At 41.0% G+C, this 25085-nt stretch overlaps 1 protein-coding gene across 10 annotated transcripts in view; it reads left to right on the top strand.

The window, feature by feature from the left end:
- ST7 (suppression of tumorigenicity 7) overlaps positions 1 to 25085 on the top strand; it is a 255042-nt gene that overhangs the window by 192170 nt on the left and 37787 nt on the right. For all 10 annotated transcript variants that reach the window (XM_043873360.1, XM_043873358.1, XM_043873363.1 and 7 more), the window contains 2 exons: positions 20875 to 20947; positions 22423 to 22525. In XM_043873360.1, coding sequence (XP_043729295.1) covers positions 20875 to 20947; positions 22423 to 22525 — 176 coding nt within the window. The remainder of the gene's footprint in view (positions 1 to 20874; positions 20948 to 22422; positions 22526 to 25085) is intronic.

The following is a 25085-nucleotide window of genomic DNA, read 5'->3' as shown; positions in this document are numbered from 1 at the left end:
AGCCTGTCCCACCCTCCACTAAAACTTGGCTCTCACTTTGCTAAATTCCTTTGTTGCAAATGGACAAACTCACTATACCAAGGCCCTGTGTTGAGCTTTGTTTATGTTTGTACCTGGCAACAGAGATGATGTTCTTTCTCATTATTCATGGAAAAAGAGCCTCATTAGTGGCAGGACACATACTGTTGCTGAGATGCCTCGTTAGGGGTTTGGAGTTCAGCAGTGGTCAATAGGCTGCAGATGACCTAACCCCAGCTGAATCCTGGAGGGTGTTTTGGCTCAGACTTGGCTTAGGCCCGTGTCATTTACAGTAGAAATATAATGAAGTGGCTGCTGAAGTTCCTGTTCTCGAGGAGTGAGCTGCAGCCACACCAGACTATTAAAAACATGCCTCTTCTCCCTGGACCAGAAAATGGGCTCTTTCCGGCTCATCCCTGCAGCTTTTCCTGGAGACACAAAGGACCTCGACCCAGTTCTTATCCAATTTTCTTACTCTGTGTGAGGAAGTGCAAGCTTCAGAGGGCTTGGAGTACAGACAGCAATTGGGGCGCCCTGTTCTTCACCCTGGTTCTGATGTCGTCATTGTAATCTGTGAGATGCTGGAGACAGCACTTTGAACCCCAGCCTCCCCATCCCTCACCATTGAGCCACACCCAGAGCAGCAGGATTAGATGTTATCTTTGCAAATCGGAATGCTCTGGTTGGGTAGCTGTTTCTTGGATGTTTTATGGGTAGAGCAATCCTTCTTTATTACATTTGCTAGGTGGCTGAATTTTTTTAAGTAGTATGAGGGGAAGTGACACAATGGGATTGGTGCCGCTTCTCTGACCTTTGCAAAAGGATTTAGAAATGTGGCAAAGCACAGGGGAAAAAAACACAGCATGTTCTGAGGAAAGGAGGAAGGCGGCATGTATTCCCTTTGCCTCATTCTTATTCTTCTTCACTTCTATTTTTTTTTTGCTTTGACTTTTTGAAGTGACATTTACAAATTCTTTTATAGGGAAGTTCTTTGGCAAGCCTGGATTCCAAGTAGGGATTACCAGTTAACTGGTCACCCCTCCTTGTAAACTGCAATCTAATTTTTACTTTCCCCTTCAGATAGCTTTTGATCTTATGTTATCCCAGCCGTTAGTCTGAAATGCTGTCTTGCCATCCTCAGGAGTTTTCATGGTCTTCTGGTTTCAGTCTGTTAACCAACATTATGGGTGAGCAATTTTTATCCAGGTGGTTGGTGTTGGTTTTGGAGGGTCCTTCATACAATGACTGAAAAAACAGCAGCAGCTAACATTGAGTTCTTATGATGTGTCATGGTCAGACATGATCCTAAGCTTGGCGTGGATGGACTCATTTATTCTCGCCATGGCATATGAGGTAGATACTGTTATTAGCCCATTTTACAGCTATGGTAACTGGTACAGAAAAGAGTTTAAGTAACTTGTTCAACTGAAGAGCCTAAGATGTCACAATAAAGCCATGGAGATATTATGTTGTGAGGGCAAAGAGAGAAACAGAACATCCTTTGTTCGATACGATGTGAATTCTACAAGGAAAGGAAAGCAGGAATAAACTGAGGTCGTCTGACCCCAGGCCCATGCTCTTAACCATCATCCTACTTCCACTGTCTCTGCTGTTGGCAGTATTTTTCATTGTTTCTATTAACACTCTTCTTGCTGTTATCATTGGTTCCAATTTATTGAGAACCTACCATGTGCCAAGTGTATTATACACATTCCCTATAACCCTTACAATGTCCTTGCGAGAAGGTAGTTATTCTGTTTTAGCAGATGCAAAGTTGAGGCTTGTGAATTTAAGTAACTTTCAAAACCACATTCCTTGAAAACTGCAAAACTGCAGAACTGAGATGCAAATTCAGGTCTAGCTGGCTTTAAGAGTCCATGTGTTTTTCATAAACGTAAGCCTCGTTGAAGTGACTTTCTTTTTCTCCCTCCTCTTATAAAGAATGAATTAGGCAGGCTGGAGCCATGGTGCAGAATTTCAGTGATGCCAAATTGTCTTTTAAGATTTTTAAAAAATTATTCCTTAAGAACTGGGCATATCTGTATTTATCTATCTTTCTGAAACCATCTCCAATCACCTTGTTCCTGATTTTACTAGTCACAAAAGGGATTTGATGTATGGTGTTCATTCAATTTGTGATTTATCTTTTTTTTTTTCAGTCATACATTAGCTATAAAGACAATTTTTTTAAGATCATAAGGTCATTAGAACCTTCTATTCAAAGCCATTGAGAAAGTTGTTAACAGCTTTGGATTCCCTTTCAAAGACATTTTTAGGCCACGTAGCTTGAAAGCTTGTCTGAAGATTAGGGTGGGAATGAGGAAAAGAATTCACGCGTTTCTTATCCATTATCATTTGTGCATTTGAATTTTAGAAGACTCTCACAGAGCAAGTGAACATGAATATGAGTGCTCCCTTTGTGAGCGTTTCCTTTGGGAGTACCTAGCTCTGTCTTTAGTTAGTAACTCCTGAGGATACCCAAGGCAGTCCTGGTGGTGGGGCAGAGGACTAGGCGTGGTGCCAGCCGGCTGAAACCAAGCCCAGCTCTGCCTTCCACTGGCTGAGTGAACTTAGTTCAGTTATATTCAGTCTCTCAGTTGTGTCTGACTCTTTGTGACCCCATGGACTGCAGCACGCCAGGCTTCAGGGTCCCAGCATCAGGGTCTTTTCCAATGAGTCCGCCCTTTGCATCAGGTGGCCAAAGTATTGGAACTTCAGGTTCAGCATCAGTCCTTCCAATGAATGTTCAGGGTTAATCTACTTTAGGATGGACTGGTTTGATCTCCCTGTAGTCCCAGGGACTCTCAAGAGTCTTCTCCAACTTCACAGTTCAAAAGCATCAATTTTTAGACACTCAGCTTTCTTTATGGTCCAACTCTCACATCTCATGGATGTGAGGGTGAACTTAAGCAAATCACTTAACCTTCCAAACTTCCATTTCTTTCTCTGGAAATGGAATCAAGGCTTAGAAAGTCTAAGCAACTTGCCCAAGATCACACAGCTGGTAATTTGTTGTGAGGATTAAAGCAGTTAATCAATGGTGCCTCAGTAGTAAAGAATCCACCTGCCAATGCAGGAGATGCTGGTTCAATCCTTGGATTGGGAAGAACCCCTGGAGAAAGAAATGGCAACCCACTCCAGTATTCTTACTTGGGAAATCCCATGAACAGAGGAGTCAGGTGGGCTACAGTCCGTGGAGTCACAAAAGAGTCAGACATGACTTAGCGACTAAACAACAGTGTTTAGAAAAATGTGGGGCACACAATAAGAATTCGGTAACTATTAACCACCGTAAAAAGACAAGATGACCACTCCTGAACTTCACCACTGTTCTCAACCCATTTTGTTCAAATGGAAAACCATATATAAAATGTCAATTAAAATGAGAGCCTAAGAGCCCTGTCTTGTGTCCCCCTAAAAAGTATTATGGCCTCTTGTTAAAATTAATTACACATCTAACAGGACATGTGAGCTGACTCATTGGAAAAGACCCTGTTGCTGGGAAAGATTGAAGGCAGGAGAAGAAGGGGATAGCAGAGGACAAGATGGTTGGATGGCATCACTGATGCAATGGACATGAGTTTGAGCAAGCTCCGGGTGTTGGTGATGGACAGGGAAGCCTGGTGTTTTGCAGTCCGTGGAGTCACAAAGAGTCGGACATGACTGAGTGACTGAACAATAAAATAGGACATGTATGTAGATATTTAATAAGAATGGAAACACTTAGTTTTATCTCTAAAACAATTCTTAAACATTTGGAAAACTGAAAAATAAAAATTGCCCAAGATTTTCACTCCTGAGGTAAAGACAGATCATTTCAGCCTCGGGGCAATTTGTACCAATGGAAATACAAATTCAAACTCTTCTGGATACTTACTGCATTAGGGCATCTAATGATTGCCCTAAATTTTGGATCAGAAGCTTCCCTGTGAAGGACAGCTGGTCTTTTTATATAGTCACGAATGTTATATAAATGCAACAGCTATGTCAAGACCATTTTTATTGGTGCCATCAAGCCCATCCTAAATCTGCATTCTTATTTACTATCTGGTAATGTACAGAAGAGTTTCCCTGGTGGCTCAGACGGTAAAGCGCCTGCCTACAATGCGGGAGACCTAGGTTCAATCCCTGGGTCGGGAAGATCTCCTGGAGAAGGAAATGGCAACCCACTCCAGTATTCTTGCCTGGAAAATCCCATGGGTGGAGGATCCTGGTGGGCTACAGTCCATGGGGTCGCAGAGTCAGACACGACTGAGCGACTTCACTTCACAATGTGCAGAAGGAATACTTCTAAGTACAGGGCATGTTTGTAACATTGGGGGAATATTTTCATCTCAGTAGATTGAAAGCAGAAATTCTAAAGAAAACATGAGGGACTCACTCTATGCTGAGACCCTTCAGAGAGTAAACTTTCTGCTGATCATTGTTTTACAGAGTCAGCATGTAGTTATAAATAAAATTTTGTACACTTTGTTCATTGCCCAGGACCTTATAGCTAGAAAAAGTTACTCAGTGATCACCTCCGTTCCTCTGAAGTGGTCACTGGATACCCTGTCTTTTGGCTAGGCTGTTTTTCACTTATATTTGTGGAATAAGTGAAATTTGAAATGCCAGAAGGACCACTGAATAGAATTTGTATTGAGGCTGTCAGCATCAGACTGTCAGATTAGGCTGTCCAGACTTCCAAAATGGTGCTTTTCAGTCAAGTGTATCTACAGATGTGAGTTTTGATACCACAGGCACAAGCAGCTTCGGAGACGTATCCACTGCAAAATTAGGTTGCATTCGAGAAAGAGGATTTGAAGTGCTGTCAGTCCCAAGTGACAGACTTTAAGCCTAGTCCAGCTCCCTTCTTTGGCCTGGTTCTTATGGAAAAGATCAAGGATACCAGGCAAATGTTGAAGAGAATATTTGTGTAAAAGATGGGCAGATAATCACATTGCTGCTTCAAAAAAGAAAATAATTATCCACCCCGACACCATGGACTATGGCTTCGGGCTGGTAAGCATAAGTCTCTGAGAACTGATGGCCCTGTATAGCTTTGCACTGAGTACCCTGCTGACTGGGAAACCAAGAAGCAGGTCTCATGAAGGCTGGGCCTTTGAGGTTACAAAGTGGTTGGCTGTCATACGATATGTGCAATGAGCAGGGCTTCTCACAGATGCTATTTCAGAGTAAAGACTGTATGTGTGAAAAGTTTCTACAATTTCTGATGATCAAAGACATTTTATGAATGCATACGTCTATAATTCACAGAGTTGGCATAGGAACAAACCCTCTAAATTTATGCTGGCTTTAGTACTCCTTATGGCCCAGTTATCATAATTTACCAAGGTAACATTTCTCCTTAGCTGGCCTTTGCTCTAAGTTACTAAGATTAGTAGTGTTTCCTGATTGAATCATTGACTTCCCAGGTGGCACACCTTTTTGAGGTTCTTTTTATTTTATATCAGTCCTTTTTATTTCTTCAGTGAAGCTTTCTCCTTTAGTTGAAAGGGGATGACCTTAGATTAACTTTTTGAAGGTGGAACCAAACAACTTCGTACTGTCTAGAATCACCGCCCCCCCCCCCCCCAAATCTAAGAACAGAATTATGCATATCTGTTGTTGTTTTCTTTGCTTCATATCATGAACAGGAGTAAACGGAGAAATCTTATTGAAGACAGTCACATGGAAGATAGAATCACATCATGGTACAGTAATAAGACATTATGGTCCACAAACAGAAAGGAGAAATGGGCTGTATTTTCATTAGTTTGTTTTTCACTTTTGTTTGTTCAGTTGGTCTGTTCATGGCTCCAGAAGAATCTGTCAAGGCCACATAAACTTCAACTATATCAACTTGGTCTCTGACTAAGAGAAGTGATACTTGATACTCTGTATTCTTAGGTGGTTACAGGGAATAATTAGGTTAATTTTTTCAAATTAATTCAGCAAGGATCTAGCAAACCTTTATGCTGAAGATACTTTTAGGTGCTTCCAGATTTGAAGATGAATAGATTTATTCTGTGTTGCCAAGACGCGTTCAGTCTGTTGGAGAAAGAGGTTAAAAACAAAAAATCAACCCATAATGAATCAAGGTGGGGTGAATCTGTGCTCAGTGAATCAGTTTGAAACATGCTGCAGGGAGTACTGAGAAAGAAACTCTTTGAGAGCAAGCCCTGTGTCCTCTTCTTGGACACTGATGTGCTACTGTAGATGTTCAGAGCGTCTGTGGTGAATGATCGACTTGTTAGATGGAGCTGCACTGTGATCCTGCTCTTACTTGTGAGGTGCTTTGGGACTTACTTATCTACTGGCTGCTACCCTTGAAAACATTGTTTTAGAGTTTTCAGTGTGAAATTGACCCTCAACTGACCAATCTCATACATAGGAAGAGTAATGATACTTTTAAAATTATATCTTGATTATTATTATTATTATAGATGAACAAAGGGAAATTAGGCAAAAAGATCATCACTGGAAAAAATTCTATACTATCTAAGGTTTTGCCCCATGGGTTTTCTGAGACATCAAAATGACAGCTTTACTCATAATCACATAACTTTGTCCCAAGATTATTTCATTGAATTTCAAGTTTGTTAGTATGAGCCATTCATGACTTTAGAAAACTTAAGAGTCATCTTCCCTGAGATGACCTTTCTTTCTTTCTTTTTTCAGTAGCACCATTCTCATAAAGGGTACTTTGGAGTCAGAAGAGGCATGGTTTGCTTTCTTTGTTTCTGGACAAAAATTTCACTTTTGTTTAACCTTGCTTCAGCTTTTACTCTTGCTTTCTTCCTGCCCCACTTTCCCACTATACTGCTTTGTCAAATGGACATCTAGATTTAGAGCACAATCCAATGTCATGCATTCTGCTGGAATGCTGTGTGTGCGTGCATACTCAGCTGTGTCTGACTCTTCCAGCCCCAAGAACTGTAGCCAGCCAGGCTCCTCTGTTCATGGAATTGTAAGCAAAGATAAATGAAGTATACATGTTGAGAAATAACACATTTCTGACTCCCTCTTAAAGCACACATCAATACAGATCACTTTTGGCTCCTGGAAGCTAAATTAGAAGTAAATGTTTGCATGTAGAAGGAAGGTGATATAAAGTGATTTAATATGTTACTATGTTAATTTAGGATTTTATTCAGGAAACACTGACCACCAACTATGTTTCAAACATTGTTTTGTATTGTGGGTAGGAAGTGATGAAGAAACACAGCTTTAACCCCTAAAGCACACCATGTGAATAGGAAAGGGAAATGAGAATGGACAGTTGATGTGAAGTGTAAAGACTGACAGAGTTTAACTCAAGATGGAAGGGACACCTCACCCACGGTGATGAGAGAAACCACCCCCGTGGAGGTGGGATCTGTGCTTCACCAAACAGTGAAGGTCCTGGAGGCAAAGAAAACATATCAAACACATTTGGGGCAGGACTGACACAGCTTGTGTGGAGAACATTGTTGCCCACCGAGCAGACGGGGGGAGGAGGGCTGCAGCAGAAGATGCACTGGTGAGTTACAGGTGGAGGAGGGCTGCAGCAGAAGATGCACTGGTGAGTTACGGGTGGAGGAGGGCTGCAGCAGAAGATGCACTGGTGAGTTAAGCAGGGGCCAGACCTCAAAGAGCTTTGCTTCTAGTTTGGATTTTATTCTAAAGACTATGGAGAGACCTGAAGGCAATTTCAGCAGAGGAAGGGCTTCAATCTGCCTGCAAAGTGAAGAGAGTGGCACAGTGAATTCAGACTTGGCCTAGTTTTGACTTGAGGTGGGTCGGGAGGTGAACACAGTGTGAAAGCCCTGAGACCTGGAGGAGTAGGATGCTGACCTCCTGTGGCAGAGCTTTCAGACTCTGCAAAGAAGCAGAATTCTATCCTTCAGGGAGACATTTGCTAGGTTCTCCAACCAAGAAGTGTAAATGAGTTATTAATAGAGTTTGGTTTTTTTTCCTTAAACAACAAATGGAAATCCCAGTGCAGAAACTTTTTATTTCATGGAATCAAAACTTTTATTTTAAACTATAAGCACTTCATTTCATTTGCTCTCTGGTGATCTCTTTCTTAACTCCAGGAAGTCAAGACCTATATAGATCAGGAAAACCCTTAGATAATCTGTTTTTCCAGGGGAATGTAACTAAGATGTTACATTAAGAGTCTACCAGGATACATGTATCCTACCTACTTTCATCAATACCTACATATAGAATGACACAAGGAGGAAAAAAGTGAAATGTGAGGAAGAGGTGGAAGGTTTTTAGAAGGATCTTGCTTCCTGACACTTCAATTACAACTAATGTAGACAAAGTCAGAGTAATTAATACCTTGGATTTAATTCTTATCGAAAAGAAAGAACTTTCAGTTCAGTTCAGTCGCTCAGTCATGTCCGACTCTTTGCGACCCCATGAACTGCAGCATGCAAGGCTTCCCTGCCATTCACCAACTCCCAGAGCCTACTCAAACTCATGTCCATTGAGTCTGTGATGCAATCCAGCCATCTCATCCTCTGTCGTCCCCGTCTCCTCCTGCCTTCAATCTTTCCCAACATCAGGGTCTTTTCAAATGAGTCAGTTCTTCACATCAGGTGACCAAAGTATTGGAGTTTCAACTTCAGCATCAGTCCTTCCAATGAATATTCACAACAGATTTCCTTTAGGATAGACTGGTTGGATCTCCTTGCAGTCCAAGGGACTCTCAAGAGTCTTCTCCAACACCACACACAGTTCAAAAGCATCAGTTCTTTGGTACTCAGCTTTCTTTATAGTCCAACTCTCACATCCATACATGACCACTGGAAAAACCATAGCTTTGACTAGATGGACCTTTGTTGGCAAAGTAATGCCTCTGCTTTTTAATATATTGTCTAGGTTGGGCATAGCTTTTCTTCCAAGGAGCAAGTGTCTTTTAATTTCATGGCTGCGCTCACCATCTGCAGTGATTTTGGAGCCCAAAAAAATAAAGTCTGACACTGTTTCCACTGTCTCCCCATCTATTTGCCATGAAGTGATGGGACCAGATGCCATGATCTTAGTTTACTGAATGTTGAGCTTTAAGCCAACCTTTACACTCTCCTCTTTCACTTTCATCAAGAGGCTTTTTAGTTCCTCTTCACTCTCTGCCATAAGGGTGGTGTCATCTGCATATCTGAGGTTATTGGTATTTCTCCCAGCAATCTTGATTCCAGCTTGTGCTTCTTCCAGCCCAGCGTTTCTCATGATGTACTCTGCATATAAGTTAAATAAACAGGGTGACAATATACAGCCTTGACATACTCCTTTTCCTATGTGGAACAGTCTGTTGTTCCATGTCCAGTTCTAACTGTTGCTTCCTGACCTGCATACAGGTTTCTCAAGAGGCAGGTCAGGTGGTCTGGTATTCCCATCTCTTTCAGAATTTTCCAGAGTTTGTTGTGATCTACACAGTCAAAGGCATTGGCATAGTCAATAAAGTAGAAGTAGATGTTTTTCTGGAACTCTCTTGCTTTTTCAATGTTCCAGCGGATGTTGGCAATTTGATCTCTGGTTCCTCTGCCTTTTCTAAATCCAGCTTGAACATCTGGAAGTTCACGGTTCACATATTGCTGAAGCCTGGCTTGCAGAATTTTGAGCATTACTTTGCTAGTGTGTGAGATGAGTGCAATTGTGCAGTAGTTTGAGCATTCTTTGGGATTGCCTTTCTTAGGGTTTGGAATGAAAACTGACCTTTTCCAGTCCTGTGGCCACTGCTGAACTTTCCAGATTTGCTGGCATATTGAATGAAGCACATTCACAGCATCATATTTTAGAATTTGAAATAGCTCAACTGGAATTCCATCACCTCCACTAGCTTTGTTTGTAGTGATGCTTCCTAAGGCCTACTTGACTTTGCATTCCAGGATGTCTGGCTCTAGTTGAGTGATCATACCATTGTGATTATCTGGGTTGTGAAGATCTTTTTTGTAGAGCTCGTCTCTGTATTCCTGTCACCTCTTCTTAATATCTTCTGCTTCTGTTAGGTCCATACCTTTTTTGTCCTTTATTGAGCCCATCTTTGCATGAACTGTTCCCCTGGTATCTCTAATTTTCTTGAAGAGATCTCTAGTCTTTCCCATTCTATTGTTTTCCTCTCTTCTTTGCATTGATCGCTGAGGAAGGCTTTCTTATCTCTCCTTTCTATTCTTTGGAACTCTGCATTCAAATGGGTATATCTTTCCTTTTCTTCTCTGCCTGTCACTTCTTTTCTCACTTCAGTTCAGTTGAGTTGCTTAGTCGTGTTCGACTCTTTGCGACCCCATGAACTGCAGCACAACAGGCCTCCCTGTCCATCAACTCCAGGAGCCCACCCAAAGTCATGTTCACTGAGTCGGTGATGCCATCCAACCATCTCATCCTCTGTCATCCCCTTCTTCTCCTGCCCTCAGTCTTTCCTAGCACCAGTGTCTTTTCCAATGAGTCAGCTCTTCACATCAGGTGGCCAAGTATTGGAGTTTCAGCTTCAACATCAGTCCTTCCAATGAACACCCAGGACTGAGCTCCTTTAGGATGGACTGGTTGGATCTCCTTGCAGTCCAAGGGACTCTCAAGAGTCTTCTCCAACACCAAAGTTCAAAAGCATCAGTCCTTCTGCGCTCAGCTTTCTTTACAGTCCAACTCTCACATCCATACATGACTACTGGAAAAACCATAGCCTTGACTAGACAGACCTTTGTTAGCAAAGTAATGTCTCTGCTTTTTAATAATGCTGTCTAGTTTGGTCATAACTTTCCTTCCAAGGAGTGTCTTTTAATTTCATGGCTGCGCTCACCATCTGCAGTGATTTTGGAGCCCAAAAAAATAAAGTCTGACACTGTTTCCACTGTCTCCCCATCTATTTCCCATAAAGTGATGGAACCAGATGCCATGATCTTAGTTTTCTGAGTGTTGAGCTTTAAGCCAACTTTTTCACTCTCCTCTTTCACTTTCATCAAGAGGCTCTTTAGTTCCTCTTCACTCTCTGCCATAAGGGTGGTGTCATCTGCATATCTGAGGTTATTGGTATTTCTCCCAGCAATCTTGATTCCAGCTTGTGCTTCTTCCAGCCCAGCGTTTCTCATGATGTACTCTGCATATAAGTTAAATAAACAGGGTGACAATATACAGCCTTGACATACTCCTTTTCCTATTTGGAACCAGTCTGTTGTTCCATGTCCAGTTCTAACTGTTGCTTCCTGACCTGCATACAGGTTTCTCAAGAGGCAGGTCAGGTGGTCTGGTCTGGTTTCCCATCTCCTTCAGAATTTTCCAGAGTTTGTTGTGATCCACACAGTCAAAGGCTTTGGCATAGTCAATAAAGCAGAAATAGATGTTTTTCTGGAACTCTCTTGCTTTTTGCATGATCCAGTGGATGTTAGCAATTTGATCTCTGGTTCCTCTGCCTTTTCTAAAACCACCTGGGGCTAAACTATGGAGGCAGCCTTGTCTAACTCAATGAAACTAAGCCATGCCATGTGGGGCCACCTGATATGGACTGGTCACAGTGGAGAGGTCTGACAGAATGTGGTCCACTGGAGAAGGGAATGGCAGACCACTTCAGTATTCTTGCCTTGAGAACCCCATGAACACTATGAAAAGGCAAAAAGATGGGACACTGAAAGATGAACTCCCCAAGTTGGTAGGTACCCAATATGCTACTAGAGATCAGTGGAGAAATAACTCCAGAAAGAATGAAGGGATGGAGCAAAAGCAAAAACAACACCCTGTTGTGGATGGGACTGGTGATAGAAGCAAGATTCGATGCTGTATAGAGAAATACTGCATAGAAATTTGGAATGTCAGGTCCATGAATCAAGGCAAATTGGAAGTGGTCAAACAGGAGATGACAAGAGTGAACATCGACATTCTAGGAATCAGCGAACTAAGATCTTCACGGCCCAGATAATCACAATGGTGTGATCACTCAACTAGAGCCAGACATCCTGCAATGTGAAGTCAAGTGGGCCTTAGGAAGCATCACTACGAACAAAGCTAGTGGAGGTGATGGAATTCCAGTTGAGCTATTTCAAATCCTGAAAGATGATGCTGTGAATGTGCTGCACTCAATATGCCAGCAAATTTGGAAAACTCAGCAGCAGCCACAGGATTGGAGAAGGTCAGTTTTGTTTCAATCCCAAAGAAAGGCAATGCCAAACAATGCTCAAACTACTGCACAATTGCACTCATCTCACACGCTAGTAAAGTGATGCTCAAAATTCTGCAAGCCAGGCTTCAGCAATATGTGAACCGCGAACTTTCAGATGTTCAAGCATGTTTTTAAAAAGGCAGAGGAACCAGAGATCAAATTGCTAACATCCACTGGATCATGCAAAAAGCAAGAGAGTTCCAGAAAAACATCTATTTTTGCTTTATTGACTATGCCAGAGCCTTTGACTGTGTGGATCACAATAAACTGTGGAAAATTCTGAAAGAGATGGGAATACCAGACCACCTGACCTGCCTCTTGAGAAACCTGTATGCAGGTCAGGAAGCAACAGTTAGAACTGGACATGGAACAACAGACTGGTTCCAAATAGGAAAAGGTGTCAAGGCTGTATATTGACACCCTACTTATTTAACTTATATGCAGAGTACATCATGAGAGACGCTGGGCTGGAAGAAGCATAAGCTGGAATCAAGATTGCTGGGAGAAATACCAATAACCTCAGATATGCAGATGACACCACCCTTATGGCAGAGAGTGAAGAGGAACTAAAAAGCCTCTTGATGAAAGTGAAAGAGGAGAGTGTAAAGGTTGGCTTAAAGCTCAACATTCAGTAAACTAAGATCATGGCATCTGGTCTCATCACTTTATGGGAAATAGATGGGGAGACAGTGGAAACAGTGTCAGACTTTATTTTTTTGGGCTCCAAAATCACTGCAGATGGTGAGCGCAGCCATGAAATTAAAAGACGCTTACTCCCTGGAAGGAAAGTTATGACCCACCTAGACAGTATATTAAAAAGCAAAGACATTACTTTGCCAGCAAAGGTCCGTCTGGTCAAGGCTATGGTTTTTCCAGTGGTCATGTATGGATGTGAGAGTTGGACTATAAAGAAAGCTGAGTGCTGAAGAATTGATGCTTTTGAACTTTGGTGTTGGAGAAAACTCTTGAGAGTCCCCTGAACTGCAAGGAGATCCAACCAGTCCATCCTAAAGGAGCTCAGTCCTGGGTGTTCATTGGAAGGACTAATGTTGAAGCTGAAAGTCCAGTATTTTGGCCACCTGATATGAAGAGCTGACTCATTGGAAAAGACCCTGATGCTAGGAAAAATTGAGGGCAGGAGAAGAAGGGGATGACAGAGGATGAGATGGCTGGATGGTATCACCGACTCAATGGACATGACTTTGGGTGGGCTCCTGGAGTTGGTGATGGACAGGGAGGCCTGGCGTGCTGCAGGTCATGGCGTCGCAAGAGTCGGACACGACTGAGTGACTGAACTGAACTGAACCTCAGGTGGAGGTAACGAAGATAATAGCGACCTCCTTCTAAAGTTCCCATGCTCGCACTGCTGCACTCAGTGCCCCCGACCTGCAGCAGACCACCGCACACCCACGCCTCCGCTGGCGACTCCTGGACACTCACGGGCAAGTCTGGATCAGTCTCTCATGGGGTCGCTGCTCCTTTATCCTGGTCCTGGTGTGCACAAGGTTCTGTTTGTGAACTCTAAGAATCTATTTCCCCATTCCTGTGTAAGTTCTGACAGCTATATGGTGGGGTCGATGGCGACCTCCTCCCAGAGGGCTTAAGCCATACGCGAGTCTGATGCACCCCGCTATACCCAAGTCTGCTGCAGCCTGAGGCCCTGCCCCTGCGGCAGTCCACTGCTGACCCGTCCCTCCACAGGAGACACTCAAACCCAGTTCTGTCCCAGTCTCTGTGGGGTCTTTGGGTCCTGGTGTGCAGAAGGTTTGTTTGAGCCCTCTGAGCGTCTCTGGCAGGTATGTTTGATTCTAAACACGATTTTGCCCCTCCTGTCAACTTGCTGGGACTTCTCCTTTGCCCTTGGACATGGGGTATCTCCTTAAAGTCTCTCCAGTGCGGTGCAGTTTTAGCTGTCGTAACTATTAATAAATAGTTGCAAATACAGGGTGATCTCTAGAATACCCCTTCTGGACTCTCTCCTTGGTATTGCTGTGGCCAGTATGTTTTTAAGTCAGACCTTGCTGATGGCATAGCACAGTTAACAAGCATGTGCTCTGGGGGAAGCTCATATTTGTTCCAGGTGTGTCGTGTTGTCATATTTCTTAACTGTTCTATGCCTCACTTTACCCATCTGTAAAACAGGGCTAGCAGTAGGTCCTATCTTATAGGGTTGGTCTGAGGATTAATGTGTGTATGTGATTAACACCAGTGTCTGGGTCTTAAGTAAGCCCTCAGTAAATGTTAGCTAGCAGTAATTTTGATGATGATAATAATCATATAGGAAGGAAGGTATACTTATGACATGTATGGAGCAAAGCTGTAGGTGGATAGGTAGAGTTACAACTATGACTGATAGGCTGGAATGATATGCTGAAACCATTACTATTTAAAAATTTAGATTTTATCTTAAGATTTAAAATGTAATGGAGTCATATGTGGACATCCTGCTCATAGATTCAAAAATTCTCCTGGCTGAAGTAATAGAAGACCTGGCTTTGGGTGAAATTGGTTTGGATAGAATGTGGAGTGAAGGTTTGTTGACCACATAATCTTAGGAACAAAGTGCTTCATTTGCTCAACTTCAGGGCCATCCTTGCTGGTACCCAGAGACGGGGCAGTGGCCATGGGCTCCTCAGGCTGCCTGTTTCCTTGGCTCTGTACTGGTCAGGTTTCAGGGATCCAGAGCATTATTTACAGTTGTAAATCTCATATTTTGAAATCACCCATGGCTCTGTAATAAAAATAAGTGAGAAGTTCTGAATACTGTGTCTTCAGTTAAAGGGCTAGAAGTATTTATTCTGGAAAAGATTAGGTTTAGAGGAGATAATGTAACCATCTTAACAGTTGAAAGGTCAACTTGAGAAATAATCAGATTCTGTGTATTAAACTAAGAAGGAATTTTTAGATAAGGATGCATAGAGGGAATGGAGGGGCCAAAGTGATGAAAGGCAAGGGAGAGAAGACAGCTTCAGGATCATAGATTTGGCTTTTTTTTCCCCCTCCTTTTTCTAATTGAGATATAAATTACATGCAGTAATATGCACAAGTCTTAAACATAGAGCTGGATGACTTTTCAGTTATGTATGAGTGAGTGAGTGAGTGAAGTTGCCCAGTCGTGTCCAACTCTGTGACCCCATGGACTGTAACCTGCCAGGCTCCTCACTCCATGGGATTCTCCAGACAAGAATACTGGAGTGGGTAGCCATTTTCTTCCCCAGGGGATCTTCCTGACTCAGGGATCAAACCTGGGTCTCCCACTCTGCAGGCAGACTGTTTACCATCCGAGCCACCAGTTATGTATACACCTCTGTGATCACCACCCAGGATCATAGAATTTTCCATCATCTCAGAAGATTGCCCCTCCAACCCAGCTGTAACCATTTTTTCTGACTTATCTCACCATGTATTAGTTTTGCAAACTTCACACAACCTCTTTGAATTACTATCTACCAGTCATTTATCTGTCTTCTGACTAAATTCCATCTCCAGTTATATATCCAAGAAAAATGAGGTTTTTTTTAATTAAGAAAAAACATACCTAAGAATGATAACAACAGCTTTCTATATAATAGTGAAAAACTGGAAAACAATCCAAATAGCCCTGAGCAAGAGAATAAACGTATTGTGGTATAGTCACACAATGAAAAACTACTCAGCAGTAAAAAGGAATGAGATACTGATGTATGCTACATCCTTGCTACACATGGATGAACCTCAGAAATATCATTTGGAATGAAAGAAGCCTGACACGAAAGTGCATACGCTATGATTCTAATTCTGTGGAGTTCAAGACTGTAGCTTTTAATTAAAGTCTTTCATGTCTGTCTGATTTTACATGCCTAAGATGCTTAGAGAAAGTTCTTCCCTTTTCATAAAAGGATCTATATGAAGCACAAGATAGCAAAGAAGTGGAAGGAAAATTAACGCCAGCAGTTCAGCTTTGCTTAAGTGAGAAACATCAGCATTCCTTCTTTCTATAATGAGTAATGGAAATATATGATGTCTCATTATTTCCTTTCATTTCCTCCTTGGATTCTAATCCTTAAAGAGACTTTCTGGCAATAGTGGTAGCTACACACCACCTAGAAAGACAGAAAAGCACTGCATAGTTAGAGTCTCTTCATACAAATTGGACTTAAAATAATTTTGAGTCTCTTCCTCAAAATAAAATTTCTGAATAAATTATAAGAAGTATAGGAAAGCATCTTATTTGATGTTATTCCCTGCTTCAAACTTCTGATACTACCATTTTCATCACTACTCTTAGTCACTCTGTTCCCCTTACCATTATATTCATTTCCCTGATTGCAAAAGCATAAAATGATAGTAGGCAGACAAATTTATGGAGATAAAGAGCAGATTAGTGGTCACTGGGGGACAGGTATGGGTGGGAAGGGTACAAATAAAGAGCCAGCATAGGAGAATTCCTTTGGGAAAGTTGTATGTTTTGCTAGTAGTGGTGGTTAGATGAATCTAGCCTTGGGATGAAATCGCATGGAACCACAAACTCAGGAATGTATGTAAAAAATGGTGAAAACTGAATGAGGTCTGTAATTGACTCAATAGTACTATACAAGTGTCAGTCTCTTGGTTTTTTATATCATTATACAGTTTTGTGAGTTGTTACCATTTGAGGGAAGCTGAGGGAAGCTTCACAGAACACTGTATACTATATTCACAACTCCCTATGACACTATAATTATTTCAAAATAATAATTTTCAAAATTATAATAGGCAGCAACCAGCAAGTCTCAGTCTTTTATTTTCCCTACAAAATGAAAAAGGCAGTGCTTATGGGGCAAGCAGCCCATAGTAATTAGCTTTCTCCTAAAGGTAGTGTATATGGTTTTTCTTAAAAACTGTGCCAAAACATGCAGTTCCTGCCTCTGATTTAGATGTTAGGCAGTTATTAGATCAAAATATGGTTAACAATTGCACACTGCAAAAGAATACACTAGGTTTTTAAAAGGCATGTAAATACATTTTCTAGATCTGCAGGGCTGACAGCACTTTGTGTAAGTTCTGCCTTTGTTTATGCTGTCTGTGTCTGGCTCTACCAATGTATTTGCCCATGAACTTGCTTCAGGCAGTTAGTAAAAAGAATCCTTCTATTTAGCATCATCATTATCTTTTAAAAATTCGCTTATTACATGTACATCACAGAAAGTTTTGGAAATGCAGATAAGCAGTAGAAAATTGTCTATAATCCCAGCACCCAGAAATAAAACTTAATATTTCATATGTATAATTCCAGGCTTTTTATCTCTCTGTATATAAATGCTTTTCTTAAAATATGTGAAATCATAATTTTTGTAAACTTGTTTTACTTATTGATGTAAATAAATAACCATAACCCTAACCCTAACCCTAACCCTAACCCTAACTTTCCCAGCTCATTAAATACTTATCTACCGTACAACTTAATGACTGCCCAGAATTGCACCTTGTGGATGGTGTAGCACCTTAGCCCTTCTCCTATGACTGGACATTTAGGCTGTTTGCAGTTTTATACCATTAGAAACAATGTCATGATCAACATCCTTAAGGTTAAATCTTCATGCACAATCATAAAAACGTCCCTTAAGATAAAGTCTTAGATGTAGAATTGCTGGGTAGGTAAAATGTTAAAGCATTTGATTTATATTGTCAGAAATAAGTGTCATTTGCAAAAATATGTTGTAAAAGAAAGCCTTGTTTGAACAAGATGCTTTATCTGAACGGATATTTAGGATCAGTTTCTTTATAATGATTCATCCCTCCTTAGAGACAGATTGCCATTACCAAATAGATGTCTTGCTTTGACAGAATTAAAAGAAAAGTATTGAAACTATGTAAGTAAGTTATGTAAGAATTATTTACTAGTTTTTCATTTTTGTTTAACAGTGAAAGCAAATAGTATACTAACGAGATAACAAATGAAATAAACTTGCCACTAGTGGAAAATTGTGGTATTTATATTTTTCCTTCTCCCATTTGATACTGACTAAAATATATTTTTCTTTATTAAGTATTATGATCATGCACATATACTACAAACATCTTCACGTACAATGAAGGAATAAGGGTAAACATTTTTTAAATGGGGAAAATACCATGGTAGTTATAATGTTGCAGAGGTGTGAATGTCTTGTCTATAGGAGTGAAAGGGTTAAAGATTGCCTTTGATTAGATATCTCTAATACTCTGCTGGAACACCTCAATTATATATATGTTTCTGCATTTCCAACTAGGTGAATGTGTTCCTTTGCTTCAAAACAACCTGATCCTTCCCCCTGAGAAGCTAAATCCTTAGCCACAGGTTTTCTTTAGTTTTTCAAGTGAGGCTTCCTGTTGTGCTGCCACCTTCAAATAATTTTGACCATTATTTTCAGTTTCAGCTCCTTTCTAGTGCTAATCCTTTGTTCCCATTTCATAGAAAGGTGCTAGATTGACACAGAAGGAACACAGATCACTCTAGGAAGGGTGAAAACAGGGCTTGTGTGAGTGCTAAGTCGCTTCAGTTGTATCCAACTCTTTGTGACCCTATGAAATGTAGCCTGCCAGGTTCCTCTGTCCATGGGATTCTTCAGGCAAGAATGCTGGAGTGGGTTTCCATGCCCTCCTCTAGGGGATATTCCCAACTGACCCAGGGATTGAGCCCACTTCTCTTACGTCTTGTGCATTAGCAAGAGGGTTCTTCATGAGGGAAGCTCTAGGGCTTCCCTCATAGGTCAGCTGGTAAAGAATCTACCTGCAATCCAGGAGACGCCGGTTCGATTCCTGGGTCTGGAAGATACGCTGGAGAAGGGATAGGCTACCCACTCCAGTATTCTTGGGCTTCCCTTGTGGCTCAGCTGGTAAAGAATCCACGTGCAATGCAGGAGACCTGGGTTCGATCCCTGGGTTGGGAAGATTCCCTGGAGACGGGAAAGGCTACCCACTCCAGTATTCTGGCCTGGAGAATTCCATGGACTATACAGTCCATGGGGTCACAAAGAGTCAGACACAACTGAGCGACTTTCACTTTACTCTTTACCACTAGCGCCACCTGGGAAGCCTGGAAACTGGGCTTGGATAATGTTTAAGTGAAAGGTCTAAACTTAAAAAAAGAAAAAAAAGGTTTAAACTTTTAAGTAGAATATGTATTATCTGCAATTTTTTTTATTATCTTATAATAACAATCAATAAGTGGACCCTAGCAAACAAGACAATTGATTCCTGGACTGATTTCCCATACTGTTGTTGTTCAGTTGCTAAGTCCTGTCTGACTTTTTGTGACCCCAGGGACTGTGGCACACCAGGATCCTTTGTCCTTCACTACTGGGAAGTGATTAAATGATTAGATATTGGAAAAACAACAAGACAAATCCATGAGTGTCTGACCTTTTTTTTTTTCTTAGTCACAAGCACATTTTATACTGTGCTTATGGTGCTGAAGTTTTGTTTGAATATAACTTATGAGATCAGGATTTCAGAGACATCTCACCCTTTCAATTCTGTATTGGTATTTTCTCTGATTATTTGTATTTTATCAACATCATTGAAATTTCCTTGAAAGAGAAATTCTTCATGCTGGAGTTGGTGGTAAATATTGGTTATTGAATGAGAGATTGTTTTTCTTTTATGAAATTATTTTCTCCTGCTGCTGTCTTTTGTTTAGTTATGGACTTTCCTTTTCATTCCTACTTTAATGTCATTCTTCTAAAGTTGAAAACAGCCCTACAAGAAACTTGAAGAGAATTCCAAGTGTTAAAAGTTCTTCTAACCTAGAGTGAATTTTGTAGCACCTTAGAATGGCATGTTTTTACCTGGTCTGAATTAAGAAAGTATTTCTGTGCCATAGTATAAATTACTATGAGTGTTTAAGAAATACAGTTCTGATACAAAATAAGATCATAATTTAAATACAAATCTGCCCCCCATAAAGGGACCACCCTCTTTGAGTTTAGCTACTCTTAGTTGCGCTCTGTGCTTTTTTCCCTGTAAATTGAATCTGGTACCCATCCTCACTCGTCCATCTGAAATTATCTATACAACCAAAAGGACCTGTTTTTCTGGGCAACAGATTAGGCTTCATAATTTGAAAGGGGCTTTGTCATGGGTTTTTAATGAACAAAAATTGTATAGTTTTATAAAGATTTCATATGTATATATAAATGTATATAGCTTTATAAAGATTTTTTCTTCTCACGGTTAACAAAAAAACTGAATATAAATTTCTTGAAGCTTAATGCGAAGGAAATCTGGTTTAAATTTAAACCAGATTTAAATTTTTAAAAAATAGATTTTAAAATAAATTGATTTATCACTAAAATACTAATATTTTTTTAAAAATCCAGGTAATATTTTTTTCTTCACTTCAGTATTTCATATACCTCTTGAGAAATTTTATAAGTAACAAAGAGGTCCTATTTGCCTTTCTTGATATCAAGGCTATTCATGTAATATTTATTTTATGTGTTTATAGCTATTCTCTGCTTAACCTCAACATATGAAAATATACATTTTAAAACAGAAGATGATTGCCAAACAGTGTGGTGGGCTTTAAACATGAATTACTTACAGAGAAATGAATTACCTTGTTTGTCACGTACCACCCAGATACATAAGAAACAGCTGTGTACTGCATACATTGATTGATATATTCTTAACTTATGCTTTATTAGGCTTATATGATTAAAATGCTGGTGTATTTAAAATTATTGCTGTTTGTTTCTGCAAACATATAACGGCTCCTACTTTTCTTTTCTCTCTGACAGATATAAGCTTACCAAAGTCGGCAACAATATGCTACACAGCTGCCTTGCTCAAAGCAAGAGCTGTTTCTGACAAGTAAGTGGATAGTGACCTGGTGGTACTAGGTGTTGGTCTGGACCAAAGGAGACGTGTTGTGTCTGAGGGTTTCTCTGGAAGTTTTCCTTAGTCTATGAGACCCCTGCTTATGAGCATGCATTTTCCAAAACCTGCTGATCTTTCCTTTCACTACTAGAAGGAGGGAATGCATATCCCCAGGACTTGTAATGGTGAATGGGTCCCTAAAGAGGGATTTGTATGAAATTCCATGCCTCTGAGGTGACTTTTTTCCTTTTTTTTCTTTTTTTGCCAGACCACAGATACCAAAAGGCCTGCTTGAGACTTACACAAAAATGCCTTCTTTGATTCATTTTTTTTTTTTTTTTTTTGCATATTCCTCTTCCTCCAGCAGTCCAGGATGGGGTAGTGGTCATAACATATGTAATACAGTAAAAGGGGATGGTCATCCCCCATTCTTTATCTCAGCAACTCCAAACTGACTCCCCACCCAGGGTTCGTTTACCTTGAGTCACCATCTCGGTGGGACCTTGGCCCTTTTTATTCAGGCAGGTGACATGGCATAGAGAATTTCCATAAACCAGGTGACTGGCAGGTGAAAGAGAACAGATGGCTTAACTGGTTTTGAGTTCATAAACGCTTACATGTCCCAAATCCACTCCCTCTGGAGCATTGAAAAGCAGATACCAGGGAAAGAACACAGCCTCTGCTGTGTCAGACAGGTTTGCTGTTCAGTGTGTGTGCACTTCAAGACCGAAGTAATTTTCTTTCATTCTTTTTTATCCTGTAGATCGCCAGTACCTACTGCAACATCTTTTCTCCCTACACAGCGACTCCAGCTTGGGAGGGCAGGGCCAGGGTTGTCACAGCTTCCCCTGTGGTGTCTGCCTGCCAAGCACAGCTCTGGAGTTAGCCCTGGGTGTGAGGTGAGAAAGAGATTGCATGGTCTGGTTTTTTTCATTCACTCGGGCAGGTGTCTTGCCCGCAGTTTGGGCATGCACACGCCCCCTGCCGGAACGGCCCCCAGCAGGCTCGCCTGCTGCTGAAGCTGCAAGACTTAACCCTCCATCGCAGCACTGACATGGGGTTGGGAGCCTCCTTTAAAATTCTCCCCAGTTCTGTTTTTAACCAAGTGCGCTCTTCTGTAACCTAGTTTTCTCTTTTTCCTACACTGTCCGCCCTTGTCAGTCCTCCCCCCTCCCCTGACCTAAGCAGGTACCTCCTAGAAAACTTAGATTAGCTATTTAGACAGAGAGACTTGACAGCTGAATTGAATTCCTTTCGCGATTAGACACAAGCACGCTTTCTGCTTCTGCTGGGGTTTTTGTTGGCCTCTGTCTGAAGGGTCTCTCAGAGGTCTGATGCAGTGGAGGTTTGGAGAGCTCATGCCTTTGGCTCGCTGTGGTTTTTCTGGGCCCTTGATGTGTGGATGCCTTTCCGGGTTAATGCCCAAGCAGTGGTCCCAACTGGATGGTGTTTGTCTTTCTGCTTTTCAGATTCTCTCCTGAGGCTGCTTCTCGGCGGGGGCTGAGCACAGCAGAGATGAATGCGGTAGAGGCCATTCATAGAGCTGTGGAATTCAATCCTCACGTGCCAAAAGTGAGTCGGTGGAATCCCCGTAGGAGCTCGTTATGAGAGCAGAGAGTATGTGGTGACCACAATGTCATGTCTTAAATACACCCAGTTCTAAAAAGACTGAATTGCAACCAATGAATTTTGGTTGAGGCCCTGCATAGGCTATGCTTATTGGCCTCATTTTTAGGCAAAAGCTACATTCAAGAGGCTTTGGGGCCCATTCTCGGGCTTCTTATAGTAAAGGTAAATTGATAGATCTAGCTTAGGCAAGCCAGGTCAGGAAGCCTGAAATTGGCAAAATATGGAGATCCCCAAGGATGTGCATTTGATAGGAATTGCACATCATCAGTTATGGTCTTACTTAGAACAAACTCAAGAAATGAACCTTGCTGTGAATAGCAGTGGTAAAAAAAAATGACTAATATGAAATTCTGGGTCTCCATAAGTGAAGTGAAATAAAAGTCATGCAGTTGTGTCAGACTCTTTGCGACCCCATGGACTATGCAGTCCATGGAATTCTCCAGGCCAGAATATTGGAGTGATAGCTTTTCCCTTCTCCAGGGGATCTTCCCAACCCAGGGTTCAAACCCAGGCCTCCCGCATTGCAGGCAGATTCTCTACCAGCTGAGCACAAGGGAAGCCCAGGAGTACTGGAGTGGGTAGCCTAGCCCTTCTCAAAGCAGATCTTTCCCACCCAGGAATCAAACCAGGGTCTCTTGCATTGCAGACAGAGTCTTTACCAACTGAGCTATCAGGAAAGCCCATGAGTAAATGATAATTAATCAGTATTGGCCAGCAAATAATGAGGAAAACCTCACAGTATGGAGTAGTTTTCTTATGACTTGTGACTGCTATTTTAATAGGAAATATTTGTCTTATTAAGCACAAGAGTGATCAATTTATAAATATGCAGTATTTCCCATGTATTTTTTGTCAATTTGATTTTAAGGGAGACAAATCATGGCAGAGGATATTTCTATAATCCTTTATTCAGAAGGAGAGTGTGTGTTCATGAATTACCTGTATTTGAGTACCCGCTCCATGATAGGTTTATTGCTGAGGGCCATTTTCTGTTTCTGGATATTATAAAGCACATTTTGATCTCTAGGAAACCTCCTGTAGTTCACATCAGGTACAACGAGACCATTTTCTTGACAGAATGTGTAATGAAAATTTATGTTGGTGAAAAATGACGAAATAAGGCTGTTTTCTTGTTTTGTTGCAGTACTGTAGCAAAAGGGTGGGTTTGGGGTGTGTGTATGTGTGCCTGTGTGATGACTTATGGAGTTACCTGCTTTAATTTACTTTGTTGATCTCCGGAATGACAGAGATAGGTGATCTCTATTATTCTTAAGGTTTAACTCAGATCATGGTCATCTTTTCACAAAACAGGAAATTGAAGAGGGGTGCACAGTGCCACATTTGCAGAAGGATGTATTTATCCACTGTAGTTTCAGTAGATAATGAGCAGCGTAGTATTTGTAGACTTAGGTATTGTATATAGGGTGGTATAAAATATGTATCTATTTAATATCTTTTCAGATAAGTTAAAAATGTATTATCAAGTTTAATTAAAATGTAAAACTAATCATGAAAATATTATCCTGAATTACAGTAAACTTAGGTCATCGGTTAATATTTATTGAATGCCATTCTCTAACTACATAGCTATTTTATAAGCACACATAAGTCTCTTTTACGAACAGTATTGGGCAATTGAGTCCTAGATTCTGAGACAAAAACTTTGGTTCTAGTTCTGACTCTGTCATTCACTAGCTGTGGGATCTTGAGTTTAGCATCTCTGAACTCAAAGTTTTCCCTTGTCTTCCAAGTGAAGATAAAAATATAAGCCTCTCCTAAAAAAAAAAAATAATAAGCCTCTCCTATGTTCTGTGATAAAGATCAAGTGAGATAATATATTTGAAGTTCTTTGAAAATACTTGAGCGTACCATATGTTTGTAAATCATTAAAATTATTGATATTTGGCTTATTGGCAACTCTTCAAGTATGGGACCTGAGTCTTAACTTTTTCAGTTATACCAGCCTAAGCCTTATCATCCTGAGACACAAGCTAGAAAACTGCAGCAATCCTTGGAACAATGCTTGTTGGTTAGACATAACTGAAGCTGTCATTTAATTCTAGATAATGGTCTTAAATGGTTGAGCCTCCAGAAGAGTAGTAAGAGCCCTAAGAAATGGTTTACAGCTGCCATGGAAGAATTTGACTCAGTCAACTAGTATTCTAGTTTCAAAATAGAAGTCTTATAAAAGTGAAAATAATTAGAACAAGTTGAGAATATTTGATTTCACTCTAGCTTCCAGTCATTAAATCAGTAGGGCATGGGAATAAAGTGCTTCTCCACCACTTTGCTTTGTTGATGATTGTGCTGAGGAGAAAACTTGTTTCCAGATCCTCCTCATTATTGATGTTTCTATGGGGAAAAAGCCCCATGAATCACTGACCTCATGTGCAGTGAAGTGAAGTGAAGTCGCTCAGTCGTGTCCGACTCTTTGCGACCCAGTGGACTGTAGCCTACTGGGCTCCTCCGTCCATGGGATTTTCCAGGCAAGAGTACTGGAGTG

Source organism: Cervus elaphus, chromosome 18 (assembly GCF_910594005.1).
Source record: "Cervus elaphus chromosome 18, mCerEla1.1, whole genome shotgun sequence".
Taxonomy (NCBI): Eukaryota; Metazoa; Chordata; class Mammalia; order Artiodactyla; family Cervidae; genus Cervus; species Cervus elaphus.
Note: the sequence above shows the minus strand (reverse complement) of the source record. Positions and strands in the feature narration are given on the sequence as shown.